At 36.7% G+C, this 20823-nt stretch overlaps 1 protein-coding gene across 1 annotated transcript in view; it reads left to right on the top strand.

Annotated features, from left to right (window-relative positions):
• The window catches only part of CSMD1 (CUB and Sushi multiple domains 1), a 1237849-nt gene that overhangs the window by 889460 nt on the left and 327566 nt on the right, over positions 1-20823 (top strand). The window contains exon 13 of the mRNA XM_075086937.1: positions 19925-20107. Coding sequence (XP_074943038.1) covers positions 19925-20107 — 183 coding nt within the window. The remainder of the gene's footprint in view (positions 1-19924; positions 20108-20823) is intronic.

Raw genomic sequence — 20823 nt, 5'->3', positions numbered from 1 at the left:
ATACATCTATGTACATAAATTTATATATTTGCATATATAAATCTATTAATAGTCACCATCTGCTTACAGACTTGAAGTGCTTCCAAATTTTATTCACACATAAAAGATTTTTTTCTTCACTTTTTCATAAAAATATTCCCGGCTTCTCTGAAACTTTCTGTCCCCAACTTTGAAGATGGGTTTCAACATTCTTTTAAAAGTTTGATGAATAATTTTCAAAGAAAAGTAAAAATACTATATTGTTGGTAGACATCACTTTAAAAATATATTTTTCCATTCAGTGTTGTTTAGAATGATTTGTAATTTTGTTGTGTTGATTATTTGCAAACAGATCAATACTCAAAATTACAGTAGTGCTTTGAGAGGACTAATAGAAACAGAAAACAGATTTGCTTTTTATTATATTGTCACAGCAATTTGTCTGATAATTAGTATTGTTCATATTTGTAATTGAACACAAATGTGTTCTGGCATGAGATATAGTTTATATTTTGCTCTTTACTTAGTTTTATCTCTCTAATGTAAGTTCTTTCTTTACCTTTTGACTTAACAACATAACATTTTTGGTTTGTGTTTTTCCACTTTCTATTTGATGACAAAGGTACCCTGTATATAATTTAATGAAGTAAACCTTCTTACTATTCCATAACACAATAATATTTCCACTTTCACAGCTGACACTCAGACCATGTATATTTTTATCATTAGAAATCTATTGTATGTTATGACACAACACAATCAAACATGGCAATATCAGATGAAGAAGACAGGTGACTTGTATGGTAGCCATCTGACAAAAAGAAGAAGAAGAAAAGATAATTTTAAAAATTGGCCCTAACTTTCATAATTTTTTGAGCAATAATCTAGGAAACTGTGATGATACCTTGTTTGTTAACTGTTTGCTATATGTTAGTAAACGATACTTTAAAAAGAAAAAAAAAGTCATTTTAAGAATGGGGAGAAAACACCTTCACTGAGGTTCCCCTTCCTATGACAAACTTCTATAATGCAGTCTGGGACCAGATCAGAGAGAGCTGGAATGCACAGAGCTGGAAGGAACCTTATGGCACAGCAGGGGCTGGGGAGTCCTTACAGGGAAATGGAACTGACAATTTTTCTTTTCCACTAAAGACCCAGAAGAGATAATGGGGAATTTGCTGCAACCCAGAAACTACCTTGAGACTGCATCTGTACTGCTAAATAAAATGTGGCCAGGGACTGTGTTCTTGCCCTGAGGAGGGACATTGTTTACCCACCGACAAATTGTGTGTGGGGGTGTATTTGTATGTATATGTCTGGGGGCAGGGCAAGAAGGTGTTATTTCAGTGTGAGAGTGATGTGCATGCTGCACTGCAGGCCATGGTTCATGTTTTCATAGCAAGAAACTGAGAGTATGTACTGAACACTTTGGGATGTAGTGAGGTATGTCTGAAGATATAAAGCCTGTGGAGTGGTGCTGGAGGACTTTGTAGAATACAGAGATGAAAACTTGATGCAGTCTTGTCCATCCAAGTACCTGGTGCTTGCTGTCCCCTGAATCTTGACCATGCAGTATCTCAGAGAGTGCTGATAGGCGTCACCAGGAAGCATGCTAAAGTTTATGCAGTATGGGTGGTTGGAGATCCAGTGCTCGAGCTCACCCTTGCCCCCACTTTATTTAGCAGTAGAGCTTTAGGCAGAGTGGGTGGCCTAAGAATAACCTTGGAAGAAAACACTCGCATAGCAAGGACACAGTGGGAAGAGAGAGAACTGTGCATCAACTCTTCTTTCTTTACACATTTCTAAGAACAGCTCTGTGCTGTCTTTTTTTAAAGGCTTCATGTTTCTTGTGCTATTTCTCAGTGAAAACAGGGAGTATGTTTTTAGATATTTTTTATTCAATGATAAGTCTGCATGTGTGGTGTTATATCAATACCCAGATTAATTAATACCTGTTGTTTAGTTTCCTAAATTTTTGAAGTTATTGTGTAACTTTATAGTGAAATTTTGTTTCATTCCTAGTTATGGATATTTGTGTGTGTGTGTTGTGGGTTAAGCCCAGTAGGAGCAAGGAGGGAGAGAGATTGTCTACATTTCCTTCAAGTGCCCAGACCTGGTAGGACAGTCTTTCCATAGCTGAGATGAAAACCATAGCATCAAGGGGGAGGGGGAATAGAGGTTCTCTTTGAATTGCCAGAGCTGGCAGGCCAGTCTACGTACAGTTGGTGCCTCGATGTCTGCCCAGTCCTTTATCACCAGAGTGCTGGTATATAACATAGGTGTGCTCCATACAAACCTTCACCTGCACTGGATATCATCTGGATCCTTGGAGGCCTGATTATTGTCCAGGTCATTGTAGACCTCCTCCATGACCGTTAATTCCCAGTACACTGTGTAAACTTATTTTGTAAAACTGGTGTCTTATAAATGCTGCAGTGGAATTTAAAACAACCCACTTCATGATATTTTTATATAGTAGATTCATTCTAGCTGTTGTCAAGATTAAAAAAAATCTGGAATTGCATTTTTCCATCTTTTAACTTATATTAGATTCTTATAATCTCATAAGATCAGTTGGAGCTTTTTGGATTTTGTTAAGGCTATTGATACAATTTTTTTTTTTTTTACTAGTTTCACTATAAAAAGATAAAAGTTGTAGTCAGATTTGGGTCATTAAACAGTTTCTGCATCATTTGATCCTTCATTATAGCATTTATTGAATTTCTTAAATGTCACTTTGTTGATTACCAAGTGCCAAATGGAAATACTTCCTAATGTCACATGATTTCACATAGACAATTAAATTTGAATCCCGAATACTATTAAAAACACAGTTCATACTGATAGATGTTACTGAAGTAAGATCTATGGGAAATATTTAACAACAGCTGAATTCAGACACAGAGATATCTATTAGTAAGATCTTCTGTAAAGAATTGATTTATTTCACTGAAGAGTTTCTTCAAATGTCTTCAATACTTTCTTCTTTCCAAATCTTTTCACCAGCTGTGTTTTATACATTCAGCTCATAAACAGACATTAATTTCACACTTTGACTTAAATTAATTTGACATGCGAACACCTCCACCTGTTACAAAGTCAGCATATCCTCCAGAGCAGCCTTTTTACATTGCTCTCTTGTTTTATTAGCAATTTAGATTAAAGCAGGTTATTGCTCAAGATGAAATAATGATTTTTCTTTGCATTTCTATGAAATTTGATAAAAACAATAGTTCATAATCCAAAACATTGCCAAGAAAAATTTTTAAGCTTTTTTCTTTTAATGTATTTGTTGCATATATTTGGTAGTATATAAAAATAATATCTATTCAGACTCTTTATTAAATGTGTAAATTGCTGAATTAGGTTAATAAAATGCTATAATGATATCTAATTTAGTATTGTGTGTGCTGCCATGCTCTAAACATTTCTGAATGTACACTACTAAATTTTATTTTAATAATGAAGAATTAATGACATTTACTAGAAAATTTATCTTCTAAAATGTGCAGTCTTGGTGTTTTCTGAACATAGCTCATACAACATTGCACAGTGAGGATTTCTAAGTGCAAAGAGTAATGAACTACATTAAATGGGATGTTTGTGCATATGAAGCCATATAGTGTGTGCTGACTGTAGGTGAAAAACATCATATTAATGCAGTAAATAACATAGTGTATTTTCAGAAAGAAATGAAATTTAGAGAGCAGTACAAATGACCTTCATTGCCCACAGATTTGGTCTGTAATATGATATTACAGCTTTAAAAATGTAATTTATGGCATTTTTAATAATTTTGGGTTTAATTACTGACCAGTCTTCTACTCCCTTGTACCTTCCGCGCTCCTATGACCTTTCCAGACCAGCATAGCCATGGCCAATCCTTTCCTGAGTAAGAAATTATGCACCCTTCATGGAAAGATTTTAGAAGGGTAGTTTCTTTACAGTTCACTTCTAGGCTTGGTATTAGTGTAGTGTTTTCAAAGGATCTTTATTTTTCATTTCAGTGTCCAAAGAATGACTTAGTGCTCAAGCAACTTTTAGAAAGCAGTGTACCATTTACTTTAAACCAAAATCACTACAGTTAGAACATATGATAAAGCAAGGAATGTTTTGCAGCTATTCTAGCAGTATTACTTGTAAAATATATAATAAATGAAGTACATGATGCCTTGTAAATACAGATGTAAACTGGTTCCAGCCTATGTCTCTAGGCATGCCTGTTGATGTGTTTTTCCTCTCTTCTAAAAGAACAGTTAGGATCACTTCCCTCAGGTAGTGAGTATATTTGGGTTTGTTTAGATACCAGGGCGTAATATTAGCATGTGTGCGCTTGCATAGCCTTCCTCACAGAAGTAAGAGTTCAAATACTTTAAAAAAAGAGACATAAACTTCTGGGATTTTTGCTATCATCTGCAGCACTTACCACATTTCAATCTAACTTTCTTTGACTGTTCCAAGGTCTTACATTTGTTGCCACTTTTTATTTTCTAATGTCAGCATAGCCTCTGCATGAAATAGTTAGCAAAAAATGGTTTTGTATAGTCACCTTTATATAGAACATGATAAAACAACTTGCATCTTGCTTCCATTATATTAGTATGCTGTAGAAAAGATTACTGAGTTTTGGTAAGTAGCATTTCTCAAGGTTATTCAGCTTGCAACTGAAATTTGTTGGACTCACGATTCCAAATATTACCATAAACAGTCGAGTTAGGTTTGAAATCTAATGTACTGCTTGGAACCACTGACACAGGTTCCTCTTGTGCTATTTTGCTAACAGTAGTATGTAGAGAAGGGGAGGAATTTTAAAGGATCTTAGCAAGACCTGGATGTCCAAGAAAACATTAAATTTTTTTTGGTTTCCATTCATTCTCACAGCGTGCTTAAGAAAAGTGCGTACAATGCATTTGTTGGGATTCTTATCTGCCAAGATTGCACTTCTGTAAAGTAAGCTGATTATACCTGATCTGTTCGCTTCTCTATAGTATAGATATTTGGATGGAGCAGGTGCTTTCACCAGAACATGTACCCCAATAGGAACAACATAAATGTACATTTACATTTTTTCCCCCTTACTTGCACTATTTGAAAAAAACCAAATTGCTATCGTCTTTTTTTGGCTTCTGCCCAATGTAAGCACAAGATTTCTAGATGTTGCAATGAATTAAAACTGTTGCCATTCATTCATGTCATATAATAAATCTTTTCCTCTCACATCCCATCCCCTGCACAGGTCTATGAGCTTCATATTAGAAGCCCTAAAAAGATTCTCTTAATTATTTTTTAAATTTGATTGGAGTAGATCACTTGAACTAAAGCTACACAAAGCAGTGTTATTCAGAGCAACACATATGTGATTCTGTGATTCTGTGTGATCTCTATTCAGGATAAAATGTAATCGGGAAAGCATGGCAGGCGTGACCCCAACATGCATCCAGAACTTTTCTTTCTAAGCTGGAAGTTAATTATAGTCAGCCTGCCATTTCTGTATATATGCATTCCATCAGATTATAAATGTATGTAGAAATCACAGAACTTTCTCAAGAGCTCAAGACTTGTGTTGTATGGCAGTTTTACACCCTTGAAGTTAACTGATAGAATAAGTGTCCTTTGAGAACTAGTTTTTAGATTCTTGTCTTTAGATTCTACTTCACTGTAGCATCTGAAATTAAATTCTGAGTTTCACTGAAGTTTATAAAAACTTGGAAGCTACAAAAGTGATGCTCTATGTGGTCTAAATGACAGGATAGAACAAGTGAGGCATAACAGTTTTACTGTTGTGGACACATATCATGCAGGTTTATAGAATTTTCCAGCACACTTGGAAACATAAAGGAAATAAAGCACTAAATAAATAAATAAATAAATAGACAACCCCCCAGGCACAATGTTAGTAACACTTTACCTGTCAAACACTTTGAAGTCACTTATTTTTCTTTATAGACAAATATCTTTGTGATGAACGAGTATTTTACTTGTACTCCAGTGATTCTATGAAAGACGTAGTTAAGCTTGATTATACATAACTGTAACAGACACAGGACCTTCTTGTAGCAATTTGTTGGGTTTTTTAGGTTAGTGCAGTTAACCACAGACAAGCAATATTCAGAGGAAAGCGTGTTATATTAGGGAGGAAAAAGTCTTGTCTGCCTCTCCTTGTTGCTAAAGTCTTGGTGAGGTTAACATCTTTGGAAAGAGAAGGAAAGCATGTCTTCCTTAAACATGGCCCAGGACTATCAGGAGGACGAGAGAACAGGAGCAAAGAAAGAAGAAGGCACAGCAAAAAAATTGCAATCATACAAGATATAGATAGGAATAACAGGAAGCTCTTTGTAGACAGAAGGGGGGCACATGCTATAAAGTCTCAAAGTTAATCAAAGAGAGAAACTTTTCCCTAGAGATCTCCATGGAATTTGTGCACCCCCAAAAATCACTAAAAGTTGCTGGAATGAATATAAACTTTGTCCTGCAAGGCTAGAATATAGGAGGATAGGGCCTAAAGGTGCTTTCTTTTCTGCTTTTTTTTCCCCCCCTTCAGAAAAATGTGTTTAGAGTAACACTTCCTCTTTGCTTCTTCACTGAAACAGAACATATTGAAGTTATCTGGAAGTCCACACTGTACTAATATTAGTACATTCAGTTGCAGTGTAGTCACTTTTCCTATTTCAAATACTACCAAGGCATCTTTCTCCCTCTCTATCCATATCCATGGATAGCTTCCAAAGGTAGCATTTTTCATTTGAGCACTGACTGCTTCTATAACCTGCATTAAAAGCATACTGGTACTGAAGCTCCAACACATCCCACATGTGACATCCCTTTTAATCTTCCATTTTGTTTTGTGAAACTGGACTAATCACTCCTGGTCTTTAAAGAGGAGGAACACCCATTGTAAAGTACAGAAGTGGATATTGAGGGAAAATAAGATCCTCCCACCTAGCATTACACTTTATTTTACAAAATTTCTCAGCTGCCATAGGCTTGAAATTTTGATCTTTGCTTTTTCCTTTGAAGAGTATGAGAAAGAGAGGTGCTTATGTGGGTACATATGCACAAGAAGACACCTGCAATATATGTCACAAGACTACAGCATCTTGAAAATATTATGGCCACTATCGATTAACAATTTTTCTGTAATATCATTTGTATAACAAATTGTTAGGAATAAGCTATAAAAAGTATATACTAAGATAGTCTAAGCAGTTCTATTGCCTAATGATAATTCTTATTTCACATTTATGATTTGAGATATTATAATCTAATTTTAATCCATTTAATATGTGCTAAATTGATTCTCTATGATGCCAATTCTTAATTAGGATGTCATGTGTTGCTAATTTAAATGGTTGAAAAAAGTCCAAATATATTGTGTCAAACAAGTTTATAATCTAAAAATCATACTGTTTGTATGACATGACCAATTCTTCATAAAACGCTGTTAACTGATGTTAATCATATTTTTGTCTTTTACCCCTTTAGAAATAGACTCCTGTGTTGGCTGTTCCATTGCATTGCTTATGATCAGTGTTGGCTTTACAATCCTATAATTACACAGGTCAATTTACTTGCACTTTTAAAGCATTGCTAGCACCTTAATTCTTTTCTAGACAACTACCATATCTTCCTTGCAAAGCACTTAAACAATTTTTGGTAAAGATATTCAAAGTTATTCTGTTGAAAAGAAAGATAAAGCATATCACATTCCTAGTTTGAGGGGACAAATTACATACACATGCATTAGTATAATTCCATTGGTCCTCTTTTCCCCAGTTTTTCAGACAGTTATTACATGTGACCTTCTCCAATCAGTTGGGACCTCTCTTGTCCTCCATAAGTTCTTAAGATAATTGCTACTAGTTCTTAGACTGCTTCAGTTTAAGTACTTTAATATTAATTTAATTAGGCCCTGTTACCTTGGATATGTCTAAATTTTCTATATTGTCATTAACCTGTTCTTCCTTTCTTGCCCTTTTCTTAATTTTATTTAAACTTTTGTTATCTAGCTATGATTTTTTTTTTTTCAAAAAGTGGTGTTCTTCATTGTCCTTTCCTGCTATCTGTTTTTGTTTCTTGTACATTTAATGACCTTCTATATGCTCTTTTATGGCTCACATTTTCACAAGATTCATCCTTATGTTATTCTGGTAATTTCTGAGGCAGCTGCACTTCCTTTTTACTGTACTTCCTGTTTTCCACCATAAAATGTTAATTTGCATTCCACAGGATATTTTTGGGCTAACTTTTGTCCAGGGCACTGCTCAGCCTTTTGAATGGACAGGCTCTACTCTTTCTGTTACTAAAGAAACATGAACTCTGCAATTCAAAAAGTAATGATGTTCCTTATCATAAAACAATAGAATAAAAATTGACCGTGAGACTGAAAGACCATAACATGTTAATATTAGACAATAGTGAATGTTTAAGGAAAAAATAATGAAATATACAGTGATAAATCAAGAGAGAGATAAAATCCCAGAGTACTTTCCCTGTTTCCAGTGATATATGGCTCAAGCACTTGCTCTTTGTTTCTCATTAAGAATTTCTTCCATGATTTGTCTAATCATTTTTTGAATACATATATTTCACTTCCCAAAAAAAGAGATTTCCAGTATATTTAATTGGTCCTCAGTTCCTCAGAAACAGTAACTTTTTTTTTCTTTCCATAGTTCTAATGTCTTTTTTATATGGAGGAGCAGAACTGCATACAATATTCAACAGGGAAGTGAAAAAAGTGTTTTTGTCATGTCAGAATAGTATTTTCTGGTTTGTTTGCTGTTCCTTTCCTAGCAATTCCTAACATTTTTGATAGCTTACAGTTTCATGGAATTGTCTTCAGTATGCCAGCTTTCTTGTTCCTGAGTGGTAACTGACAATTCAGAACCTATCATTGTACCTGCGAGCTCATAATATTTTTTTTTTCCAGATTTATTCTTCTACAATTACTGATAATGAATTTCACTTGCTGTTTCATCAGTTGGTTAGTTTGTATCACACACTTTTGTGCAACAAATAACAGAAAGCTACTTCTTCATCCCTGTTCAGATTTGGTCTGCCTCTACCCCTGGAAATGTAAAATTGATTGTAAACCAACCAACATTTTTTTTCTGCATTCTGTAATAGAGTATTTAAGTATACAGTAAATATTAAAATTAAAGAACTTCTTTGTCATAGAATCACAGAATCATTAAAGTTGGAAAAGACCCTTAAGGTCATTGAGTCCAACCACTAACCTATCACTGCCAAGTCCACCACTAAACCATATCCTCAAGCACCACATCTACCCTTCTTTTAAATACCTCCAGGGATGGAGACTCAACCACCTCTGTGGGCAGCCTGTTCCAATGTTTGACAACCCTTTCAGTGAAAAAGTTTTTCCTTATATCCAACCTAAACTTCCCCTAGTGCAGCTTGAGGCCATTTCCTCTGGTCCCATCGTTTGTTACTAGGGAGAAGAGTCCAACCCCTGCCTCACTACAACCTCCTTTCAGATAGTTGTAGAGAGCGATAAGGTCTCCCCTCAGCCTCCTCTTCTCCAGGCTAAACAAGTCCAATTCCCTCAGCCGCTCCTCATAAGACTTGTTCTCTACACCCTTCACCAGCTTCGTGGCCCTTGTTTGGACATGTTCCAGCACCTCGATGTCCTTGTAGTGAGGGGCCCAAAACTGAACACAGTATTTGAGGTGCGGCCTCAACAGTACCAAGTACAGGGGCACGATCACCTCCCTGCTCCTGCTGGCCACACTATTCCTGATAGAAACCAGGATGCCATTGGCCTTCTTGGCCACCTGAGCACACTGCTGGCTCGTGTTCAGCTGGCTGTCAACCAACACCCCCAGGCTCTTTTCCTCCAGGCAGCTCTCCAGTCACTCCTCCCCAAGCCTGTAGTGTTGCATGGGGTTGTTTTGACCAAAGTGCAGGACCCAACACTTAATCATAGAATCACAGAATCACAGGTTGGAAGGGACCTCAGGGATCATCTAGTCCAAATTAGCCTTGTTGAATCTCATACTGTTGGCTCCGACCCAACGATCCAGCCTGTCAAGGTCCCTCTGTTGGGCCTTCCTGCCCTCCAGCAGATCGACACTTCCACCCAGCTTGGTGTCATCTGCAAACTTACTGAGGGTGCACTGAATCCCCTCCTCCAGTCATCTGGGACCTCCCTGGTTGACCAGGACCACTGATAAATGATGGACAGTGGCTTGGCGAGCTCCTCTGCCAGCTCCCTCAGTATCCTCGGGTGGATCCCATCCGGCCCCATGGACTTGTGAACATCCAGGTGAAGGAGCAGGTCGGTGACCGCCGCCTCTTCAACAGCTGGGACTTCATTCTGCATACTGTCTCCATCTGCCAGCACAGGGGCCTGACAACCCTGAGGATGACCAGTCTGACTATTAAAGACTGAGGCAAAGAAAGCATTAAGTACCTCAGCCTTCTCCTCATCTTTCCTGGCAAGGTTACCTTCTGCATCCAACAAAGGAGGGAGATTCTCCCTGGCCCTCCTTTTGTTGCTGATGTATTTATAAAAACATTTTTTTGTTATTTTTAATGGTGGTGGCCAGTTTAAGTTCCACTGGGCCTTCACATTTCTGATCTTTTCCCTGCATAACCTCACAACATCCTTGTAGTCCTCCTGAGTCACCTGCCCCTTCTTCCAAAGGCAGTAAGCTCTCCTTTCTTTCTTGAATTCCAGCCAAAGCTCCCTATTCAGCCAAGACGGTCTTCTCCCTCTCCTGCTTGACTTACAGCACTTGGGGACAGCCTGCTCCTGTGCCTTTGAGACTTCCTTCTTTAATAACATCCAGCCTTTCCTGTCAAAAAGGATATTTCTCTTCTCAAATTATTTTATTACTTTCAAGAATTTTTATATTATAAGAGATGATATGATGCAATATAAATTAGTATTACCAACAAGCGATCTGTATGCTATGGATAGCGAACTGTTGGCTAAAATGGACTTCCTATAAAGAATCTTCATGTTGGTTTTCCATCTATCTGATTCTAAGCTCATGTTTATTTTTTAATATTGATAAAGAATGCAATACGGTAGAAGCAACAAAAATTAATCTACTGGATATGATCTGTGGTGGTTTTGATGACAGCAAGGACAGAAAATTTCAGAGACATTTTGAGACACCTCTTAGAATGCTGCTGGGAGCTATATGACCTGTGAAGGAGGCCTTCTTTTTTTATAGTGGGAGACTGATAATAAATTGTACTGTAATATTTCTTTGAAGAAATTTACTGGAATAATGGTAAAACTGTGATCATCTATAAGATTATCATGTAAGGCCACCCTGGTTTTAGCTTTAGGCCAACCTCATTTTAGCTTTAAAAGCCACTTTTACAGTCCAATTATGTGCTACCTGAATTTTTTTTCTATTAGTTTTGATTTAACTCTTTCACTTTCAGTAGTTGTTCCCATGTTCCTTTGCAGGAATCAGATATATAATTCCATTCTTTTACTTATGTCCTCTTCTGCAATCCTGAGCATATCTCTCTCTCCATCCTTTTGTATAAGGGTTTCTCCATTTCTGTTTTTAAATTCCCATAATCTTTCAGCATCTTATTGAGATTAGCAACGAGTATTCCACATGCATTTCAAAGAAGGCTGAACTGGTTATTTATGAAAACAGTAGCATGTAGCATGTCGTCCTTCCTTGGGTGTTTGTACTGCCAGCTCTTTGTCTATTTTTAAAACAGTGTTCCCTATGGAAGAGAAGAGATCTTCAATAATGTCTGGTTCTTCATCCTAAAATGAAACTATTGTTGTATAGTACCGAAAGTTGATGTGTAATTTTACAGCTGGTTAATTTTTATAGACCATCATGGTTTCCACTGAACCAAGAAAAAGCATACGTCAGAGGAATACAGTATTATTTTGGGATACCCAGCTGAATCCTCTATTCCATTTTAAGTTTCTTGTGCAAATCTTTTACAATTATAGTCTATAAATCTTTACAGGAGTGGTAAAACCATCGCTGATTCTGCTTTCTGTTTTTCGTATGCTGAAACCCTAGAGACCCAAGCTCCCTGTTCCTGCCATTGAGGAAGTACTTAAAGTTTTAAGTGTTTAATGTGTGAATTAATAGTGGCATTGAAGCCACAGTGCCCTGAAGACAGGGAAGAACAAGTGTATAGATAGAAGTAATATCTGTTTACCCCATTTGTAATTTCTCCATTTATAACTCATCTGCCTAACAAAAATTATGGACTTAAGAGAGATATTTTTCGTTATGTAACCTTACAATTGCATACTTTGTATATGTTACTTCCCTTTCATTAAGTGGGATTTTAATGAACTTTTCTGGAACTGAAATTTGAATTCTAATAGTGAGATGGAAGATATAGGGTCATAATGTGTTACTGGTCAAAATAAGTTTCATGACTGAGATCAGTGGAAAGATCAGCTTAAAGCTTTATGGTATACAGTAAATAGCATAAGAATTGGAATAATTAAAACACAGCATTTGTCATATCACAGTTTGTTCTATAAAACAGTATGTTTTCTTTCTTTCTTCTAAGTTTAAGAAAGTGTTATGTAAGGATCAGATTCCACTGTGTCAGGTATTATGACTGTTCAACACAGGGATGTATTAGGAATAAAGGAAATAAACAAATTTATGAATTTTCTAGTAATTAAGACATAAATTTCTGTGGCCTTTCATATAAGAGTTTAGATGTTAAACTGAAAAAGTCCTATCTGACACAGAAATAGACTTGCAAACTATTTCTTCTTTTTTTTTGTAAATGTATACCTGTGTCAGCTCTCAGCTTCCCCTAACCTATCTTGACCATAGCTACGATGATAATTATGAAACGTTGTCAAATTCGTTATTATAAGTTTTAAAGGTATTGACTTAATCTTCCTGATAGACCTTGAACTACTGAAGTTTATCTCTCTCTTCTTTGAAACAGTGGATTGTTATGTAGCCAACATGTGTTTAAAACACTTATTTAATTTAAATTGTATTTATACATCTGAATTATTAAAGTGTGAGGATATTATTAATACTCTACTGGTAAAAGTTGTATCTAGCTACAGATCTAGTGATTTTGATGATTCACTAATCACCTAAGCTAGAATATTGGACAGTGTGAATGAAAACATAATGGCACTAAGAATTTAATTTTAACTGTGTATTTGTAGTATAGTATTTGTAGTCTAGTAACAAGGTGAAAAAAGGTAAATCACTACCACAACTAATAAAGTTAAGACTACCTAATGTTATAATCAATGAATTATTTTATTATATACTTCAAATACCTGTGTCAAAGTAATGCAAAGCCTTTTCATCAAAAAGACTTCAATTGCAATGTGACACCTTTCAAGTAGTAGTCATGATACTTATTTAGATGCTTAATATCACTTTAGAATTACCCTATTCTTCCTTTGAATGAAAACACATAATCAGAAAAGTCTTTGATTAAATTCAGAGGGATATGATCTTCTCGTCAGAAATCTAATCTTGTCATTCCCCCAACATTAAAGAGAAATATTCCCTGAAACGGAGTAAATATTACTCGTTTACAAACAAGATGAAAAGTCTCTTTCCCCAGGCTACTGAAAGAGAGTACATGAAAGGCAGAAACAATTGAATAAGATCAATGTTAATATTTTTGGTAATCAGAGGAAGCCGATGTTTAAATTTGAGCTTGAGAGCTTATTTGCAAGCTTCATGAAGTTCACACAGCTCTAAGGACTCAGATCAAAAGAAGTCCAACATTGAATGAGTACACAGAATAATCCTAAAGGAATAGGGTTTTTATTGCCACACTTTAAATAGGTTAGCATAGCTTTTATTTTCATGTTTGTAATTTTAAGAACCTTTTCTGTCCCATAGGATTTCCCTAAGAGCTCATTATGGCTCCAAATGACTTGGTCAGAAGAACGTTCTCTTTTTAGCCTCTTTGCAATATATGAAGCAGAGTAGTTGTTGCATGTATTGAAGTAATAGTCACAATGCACTTCAACTGAATTTAGACATTTAAAAAGTTAGTTATCTGATCAAATCAGTGGAAGTTGGATAGGTACCAGAAAAGACAATAAAATAAAAAGCTGTGTTAAATCCCAGAGAACAGAAAAATGTTGGGAAACATTGCATGCCTGTTCTACTCTAGCTGTAGACATAAACAAGTAGTATTCTTTATGTATAAATACAAAACTGTGGATTTGGCATTCTCTGTCTTCCCTAAGTTTTGATCTGTCATTTTAATATATGTGATGGAAAGCTAGTATTGCAGTAAAATGAAATGTACAGACAGTCTTGCATCTGACTTATTCTGCTTTGTTCTGTCACTCCCTTATGATTTCCTGAATACTAAGAAAGTGAATATTTAATATTGTGTTCTGCTGTTGGCAGAATTTTTACATGGATTTATATTTTACAATTCTTCTATTAAAAAATTAAAAATTCAGACATTATAACTGGGACCGTTACTAAAAGTTTATATCCTTTTATGGGGAAGGGAAGTTTTGTCATCTTAAGCACTACAGAACTGCAACTGGTGTATGTATGAGAAATGCATTCAACTAAGACACAGCTTTTAATGGTTTTGGTGCTTTCCACATATTTTTGAAGGAAATTGTCTAATTAATGCATTAATTAATTGTAATAAAAAAGAAAAGAGATTTTTAACTGAAAAAGTGTATGGAAAGTTAAAGTATCTAAGTTGGGTATTCTTTTTGATTTTGTGGTGTGAAAACAAGTCTTTGCCTTACTGTAAAATTAACCGGTAGAATATTAATAGTTCTAAAACTGTAGTATTGATAGTAACACCTGTAATGTAATATGAATAAGAACGATATGATATACCTGTTATAGTGAATCTTCATACCAGGAAATTTATGTGAAACTTGAAGGCAGAAGTGAACACTATCCATCAAAATTAAATAGATGCTTTCAGTCTATCTGAATAATTTGGTTTTGACTAGAGTACATTTTCTGTTAAGGAGAGATAGTCTTCACCTCAAGGGTTGTGAAGATGTAGATTTCTAGATCTGGATGGAATTTTTCAAGCTTTTTATTGTCAAAATCCAAATAAGACATTGTTGTGGTTTAGCCCCAGCTGGCAGCTGAGCCCCACACAGCTGCTTGCTCACCCTCCCACTAGCAGATTGGGGGAGAGAATTGGAAAGGTAAAAGTGAGAAAGCTCATGGGTTGAGATAAGAACAGTCCAATAATTAAAATAAAACAATAACAGTAACAACAACAATAATAAAGTAATGAAAAAGAAAATAACAAGAGAGAGACCAAACCCCAGGGCGGGGGGGGTGTGGGAAGGGGGAACGAACAACCAAAACATACCACACGTGATTTAGCAGTACTGAATTTTTTGTATGTTGAACAAACAAGAATAAACCCTGAAAGCAGAGACAGAAATAAAATTAATAAATTTCATTCTGAGTTATTTGGCTTTTCAGTGTAAAATAGTTTGATTTTAAAACTCCTAATATATTTTAAGCAGGAACTTAAAATTAATCTTTAAAATATTTTTATTAGACAGATTTATTAAACCTTTCTTTTTCCAAAGAATAAATACATTTAAAAAAAAATGTTTGACCTGAAATTAGTTTCTTTATTATTAACTGCTTGTTTGTGCTTTCAAATCAGATATTTAAAAATCCAAATTATATCTCCACCCCAAGTAAAACTGGGCATTCTTGCATGAAGGGTGATATCTCATGAATGCTGAAGGAGCTGGCAGATGTTCTTGCCAAGACACTCTCCATCATTGAAATGTCACGGAGGACAGGAGAGGTGCCTGAGGACTGGAGGGTAGCCAATGTCACTCCAATCCTCAAAAAGGGCAAGAAGGAGGTCCCAGGAAACTATAGGCCAGTCAGCCTCACCTCCATCCCTGGAAAGGTGATGGAGCAGTTCATCCTGGAGGTCGTCTCCAGGCATGTAGAGGAAAAGGTTATCAGAAGTAGTCAACATGGATTCACCAAGGGAAGATCATGCTTGACCAACATGATAGCCTTCTATGATGGCGTGACTGGCTGGGAGAGCAGTGGATGTTGTTACCTCAACATCAGCAAGGCTTTTGACAATGTCTCCCATAACATCCTCATAGACAAGCTAAGGAAGTGTGGGTTGGATGAATGGACAGTAAGGTGGATAGAGAACTGGCTGAACAGAGCTCAGAGTGATCAATGGGACAGAGTCTTGTTGGAGGCCTGTAAATAGTGGTGTTCCCCAGGGGTCTGTGCTGGGTCCAGTCCTGTTCAATATATTCATCAATGACCTGGATGATGGGATAGAGTGTAACCTCAACAAGTTTGCTGATGATACCAAGCTGGGAGGAGTGGCTGATACACCAGAAGGCTGTGCTGCCATCTAACAAGACTCAGACAGGCTGGAGAGCTGGGCTGAGGGGAACTTGATGAAATTCAACAAGAGCAAGTGTAAGGTCCTGCACCTGGGGAGGAACAACCCCATGCACCGGTACAGGCTGGGGGCTGAGCTACTGGAAAGCGTCTCTGTTGAGAAGGACCTGGGAGTGCTGGTGGACAGCAAGGTAACCATGAGGCAGCCATGTGCCCTTGTGGCCAAGAAGGCCAACAATATCCTGGGCTGCATAAAAAGGAGTGTAGCCAGCAGGTCGAGGGAAGTTATCCTCTCCCTCTACTCCACCCTGGTGAAACTGCATTTGGAGTACTGTGTCCAGCTCTGGGCCCCCCAGTTTAAGAAGGATGTGGAACTTCTTGAGGAAGTCCAGCAGAGAGCTACAAAAGCAGTCAGGGGGCTGGAACATATCTTATGAGGAAAGGCTGAGAGACTTGGGTTTGTTTAGCCTGGAGAAGACTGAGGGGGGATCTCATCAATACTTATAAGTATCTGAAAGGTGGGTGTCAAGAGGATGGGACTGTGCTCTTTTCAGTGATACCCAATGACAGGCCGAGGGGCAATGGACACAAGTCAGAACACAGGAAGTTCCACCTCAATGTGAGAAAAAACTTCTTTCCTGTGAGGGTGCCAGAGCAGTGGAACAGGCTGCCCAGAGAGGTTGTGGAGTCTCCTTCCCTGGAGACATTCAAAACCCACCTGGATGCATTCCAGTGCCCCCTGCTCTGGGTGTGCCTGCTCAAGCAGGGGGGTTGGAGGAGATGATCTCCAGAGGTCCCTTCCAACCTCTGCCATTCTGTGATTCTGTGATTAAGAAGCATATAGTATTCACTTAGTCTTTAAAGTCTATCCTGCATCCTTGCTTTCCTCAGCAAGAGCTTGGTTCTGACTAAACACATACTGTACCATTTTCCTACAAAAATGGAATTTTCAATTTGCCAGAAAGCTTAATACACAGAAATTTCCATTAAAAGTTTTGGTTCACTGATCCATAACTGTCTCCTAGGACTTGGTGTATCTCCTGAGAGTTAGAAAGCATCCTGATCTATCCTTGTGCTGGTTTTGGCTGAGAAGGGATTAATTCTCCTCACCGTTGGGGTCGGCTGCCTTTCCAGCTTCCCGCGCTCTGCCGCGTGGCGGGGGGGCTGGGAGGGGCGGGGCCATAGTGGGGGCGGCTGACCCCGATTGGCCAATGGCATGTTCATTCCATACCACGTGACACCGTGACCGGTATGGGGGGGGCAGTAGCGGCTCGGGAGCGGCGCGGTGCCGGGTCGGCGGGTGGTGAGCGGCTGCGGCGCGTGCGGTTTGTTTCGGCGGTTCGTTCCCCTGCTCCCCTCCCTTCCCCCCTCCCCCGGGGCTTTGCGCCTCTCGTTGTTCTCCTTTACATTGTATTTCTGGTGTTGTTTCTTTTAATTTTAATTATTAAACTGTTCTTATCCCAACCCACGAGCGTTACCCTTCTGATTCTCTCCCCCATCTACCGGTGGGGGAGTGAGCGAGCGGCTGTGTGGGGCTGAGCTGCCGGCTAAACCACAACAGTCCTCAATTTCAGTAAATTCATTAATTAAAGATACTTTGATATTTCCTTTGTAGACCATGGAAAAAAACACTTGTTGATTTCATTTAAGGGATAAATCTCCAACGATGCTTTTGCAGAAGCTTGCAGATAGCTTACCTCCTGACACTCTGCCTGTAGACAGTATTGCCCTGATCTTTGAGACACAGCAGTTTTTTTGGAAAAGAGTGTTTATGATCATTCTCACATGCTGGATTAGATATAGCTCTGCTATCAGTGGAGGAGACAAACTTTTAGTATGCGATTCAAATGTGGTTCTGTTTTTCTATGGTTCCCCACATTTTCATGTAGGATGTGGAGCTGTGGGTAGCTGGGAACACAGAGGTTTCCAGTGCTCCCCTGTGGCAGTAGGAATCAATGTCTCAGTAGGAGAGGCAAGTGAAACTATATTAAAGCACTTGTAAATACATATAAATGTGAATCCCTATTTGTAAATATTGTTTATGATATTGCTTTAGTGATGTTTTATTATATTTATGTACTGGACTTTTTGGAAGATATTTTCATTCATTTGTTCCATTCTAGTGTTCTGGTAAGACAAATTATTTAAGTAAAACAACTGACTCTGGATCTGCTTTGAATTCATAGATGGAATAGTTAGTCCTAATTTCCTCTTCAAAGTTTGGTTTTAAGATTACCAGGAAAAAAACTGTAAACCTCTTTTTATCTTAATGAATGACCTGTTCTTTTGTGAAATGTGTCGCATACCTTTCTGAAGATAATTGTCAACAATCTGTTCACAACTACTTTAAGGGAGTAAGCATGGCAGATTGACTTCACATATCATAATAATGCCATCATGCATCTTAAAATTTCTGTTGGAGTTATCATGTGAAGTTCTACACTTCTGCCAAGATTTAACGTTAGTAGATTTAACAGTATTTGACAGCAGGCATATTTAATGGTGTTAAATTATATTAATAGTATTAAAATATTAGTATTAATAGTATTAAAATATATTAATATGTTAAATACTATTCAGTGAGTTTAATTTTCTTGTTATCCTGAATGTTTCAGATTTCATACCTTAGACTAAACTGGGAAACATTTAAATAACAAGAATTTTATCACTAATTTAATTCAAATTTGATTTACATCATTTTACTATAGATGTAGCATCAGTTTATAGAACCAGAAGTACATTGTTTTTATTTTTGCAGCTCAAATTGAAATTAATAGAAAAATTGTTTTAAATTTATTTGCAAATAAATGAAGCCTTCATTTTTGATGGACAGACAAGTTTACACTGATTTGTAAGATGATTCAATATTTGTATCACTAGCAATTAATGTTTAGAGTTCCTTGCCTATATTCTTGTTATTCATAAATTTCATAAGACTTGAAGGGTTTTTGTGTTCTTATCTTGTATATGTACATTCAATATCTACAAATTAAATAATTTAAATAGCAGATCTCCTAGAGAATATCTAGGAAGTATAATCCAAAATGTTAATCTCTTTACAGTGTAGCTGAATGCAGCTGGCAAAAATGTGGCTCTAATTTGAAGTATGAGATTAAGAAATAATTCCTCAATTTTTTAAAATTCTATTTTAGTACTTAAAATGAAGTTTATTGACACTGTCAGTAATTTATGCACTTTTAATGATATTGCTAATAGCCTTATAAATGGAATTGCAGATGAGAGAGTTAAGATAGATTCTTCATTACTAGTAGAATCTACAGATAGTCTCCATTCTAACCATGGAGACATACTATATATGCCTTCATAATTTTATATTCAAATATGCTGTAATTCAGTTGTAGCCATGCAGTTAAAGATGAGTATTTTGTTATCTTCAGCAGTGCAGATGTGTAAGATATTAAATTGTGAAAAGATTTTAGATCCTAAGTTACCTTAAAGGCAATTTTATAGCATTTACTTCTAGTTCACTTTCAGCTGTAAATATTGGTTTAAGACATAATGCCAAGTTTTTTGAAAGCACTTCTGATACTGGCATATAAATTGTTTGCAAATATATTTTCCTTATTATTGTGTTTGAATTTTTTGATATTCAGAAATTGAGAAAGGAGGTTGTGGAGACCCTGGAATTCCATCATATGGAAAAAGGACTGGCAGCAGTTTTCTGCATGGAGACACACTTACCTTTGAATGTCAAGCAGCTTTTGAACTGGTGGGAGAGAGAACAATTACATGTCAACAAAACAACCAGTGGTCTGGCAACAAACCCAGCTGTGTTTGTAAGAATTTTTTTTCTTTATATTATTTTTCTGACCTTAGCCTTGTGCTCTTCTTAGAGTTTGTGACTAGCCAGCAGGAAAACATTTCAGAAGACCTTGAAGACTTTTTCAGTCGTTTTTTTGTTGTTGTTGGCTGAATAGTAGCTCATTTATGGGGAACATCACGTAAGACTGTTTTAAAATGTTCTTTCCCCTCGTTTTATATTTAATTGAACAATTTAACACTCTTAATGTAAATGTGTTTTGAATTAGACTCTAAATGAGTAAATCCTAATAGCAAGTAAGTATTCAAAAGTACTGTGGCACATACACATTGATTCTGGCAGTGCAAAGCAGTGTGCAGATCCATGTAAGACAAGACTGGAGTTCTTTTCTGATATCTTAATAAAGCATGAAAATGAATATAACAAATGTAAGGATAACCACCACAGAAAAAGGGTAGGTAAGATCATCAGCTGTGAGTTTTGTTTTAAAAGTTAATATATGTTTGTAGGTAAGCTTATGATGGATTTAGAGAGGATTTCTTTTACTTTTCTTTTTTCTTCTTCTATGGTAAAATAGAGTAAATCTTTCTAGCACACAGATAAATTAGGCACTTCAGTTCTCCAGACCATATTACCTTTTCCTAGAATGAGTCATATAACTCAGCACTGGATTTTCAAAACAACCTTAGTGAGGTGTCCACATCTCCTTGGACATATATGTATTTTGCAGCT

This window comes from Phalacrocorax aristotelis, chromosome 3 (genome assembly GCF_949628215.1).
Source record: "Phalacrocorax aristotelis chromosome 3, bGulAri2.1, whole genome shotgun sequence".
Lineage (NCBI taxonomy): Eukaryota > Metazoa > Chordata > Aves > Suliformes > Phalacrocoracidae > Phalacrocorax > Phalacrocorax aristotelis.
This window is presented reverse-complemented; position numbering and strand designations above follow the sequence as displayed.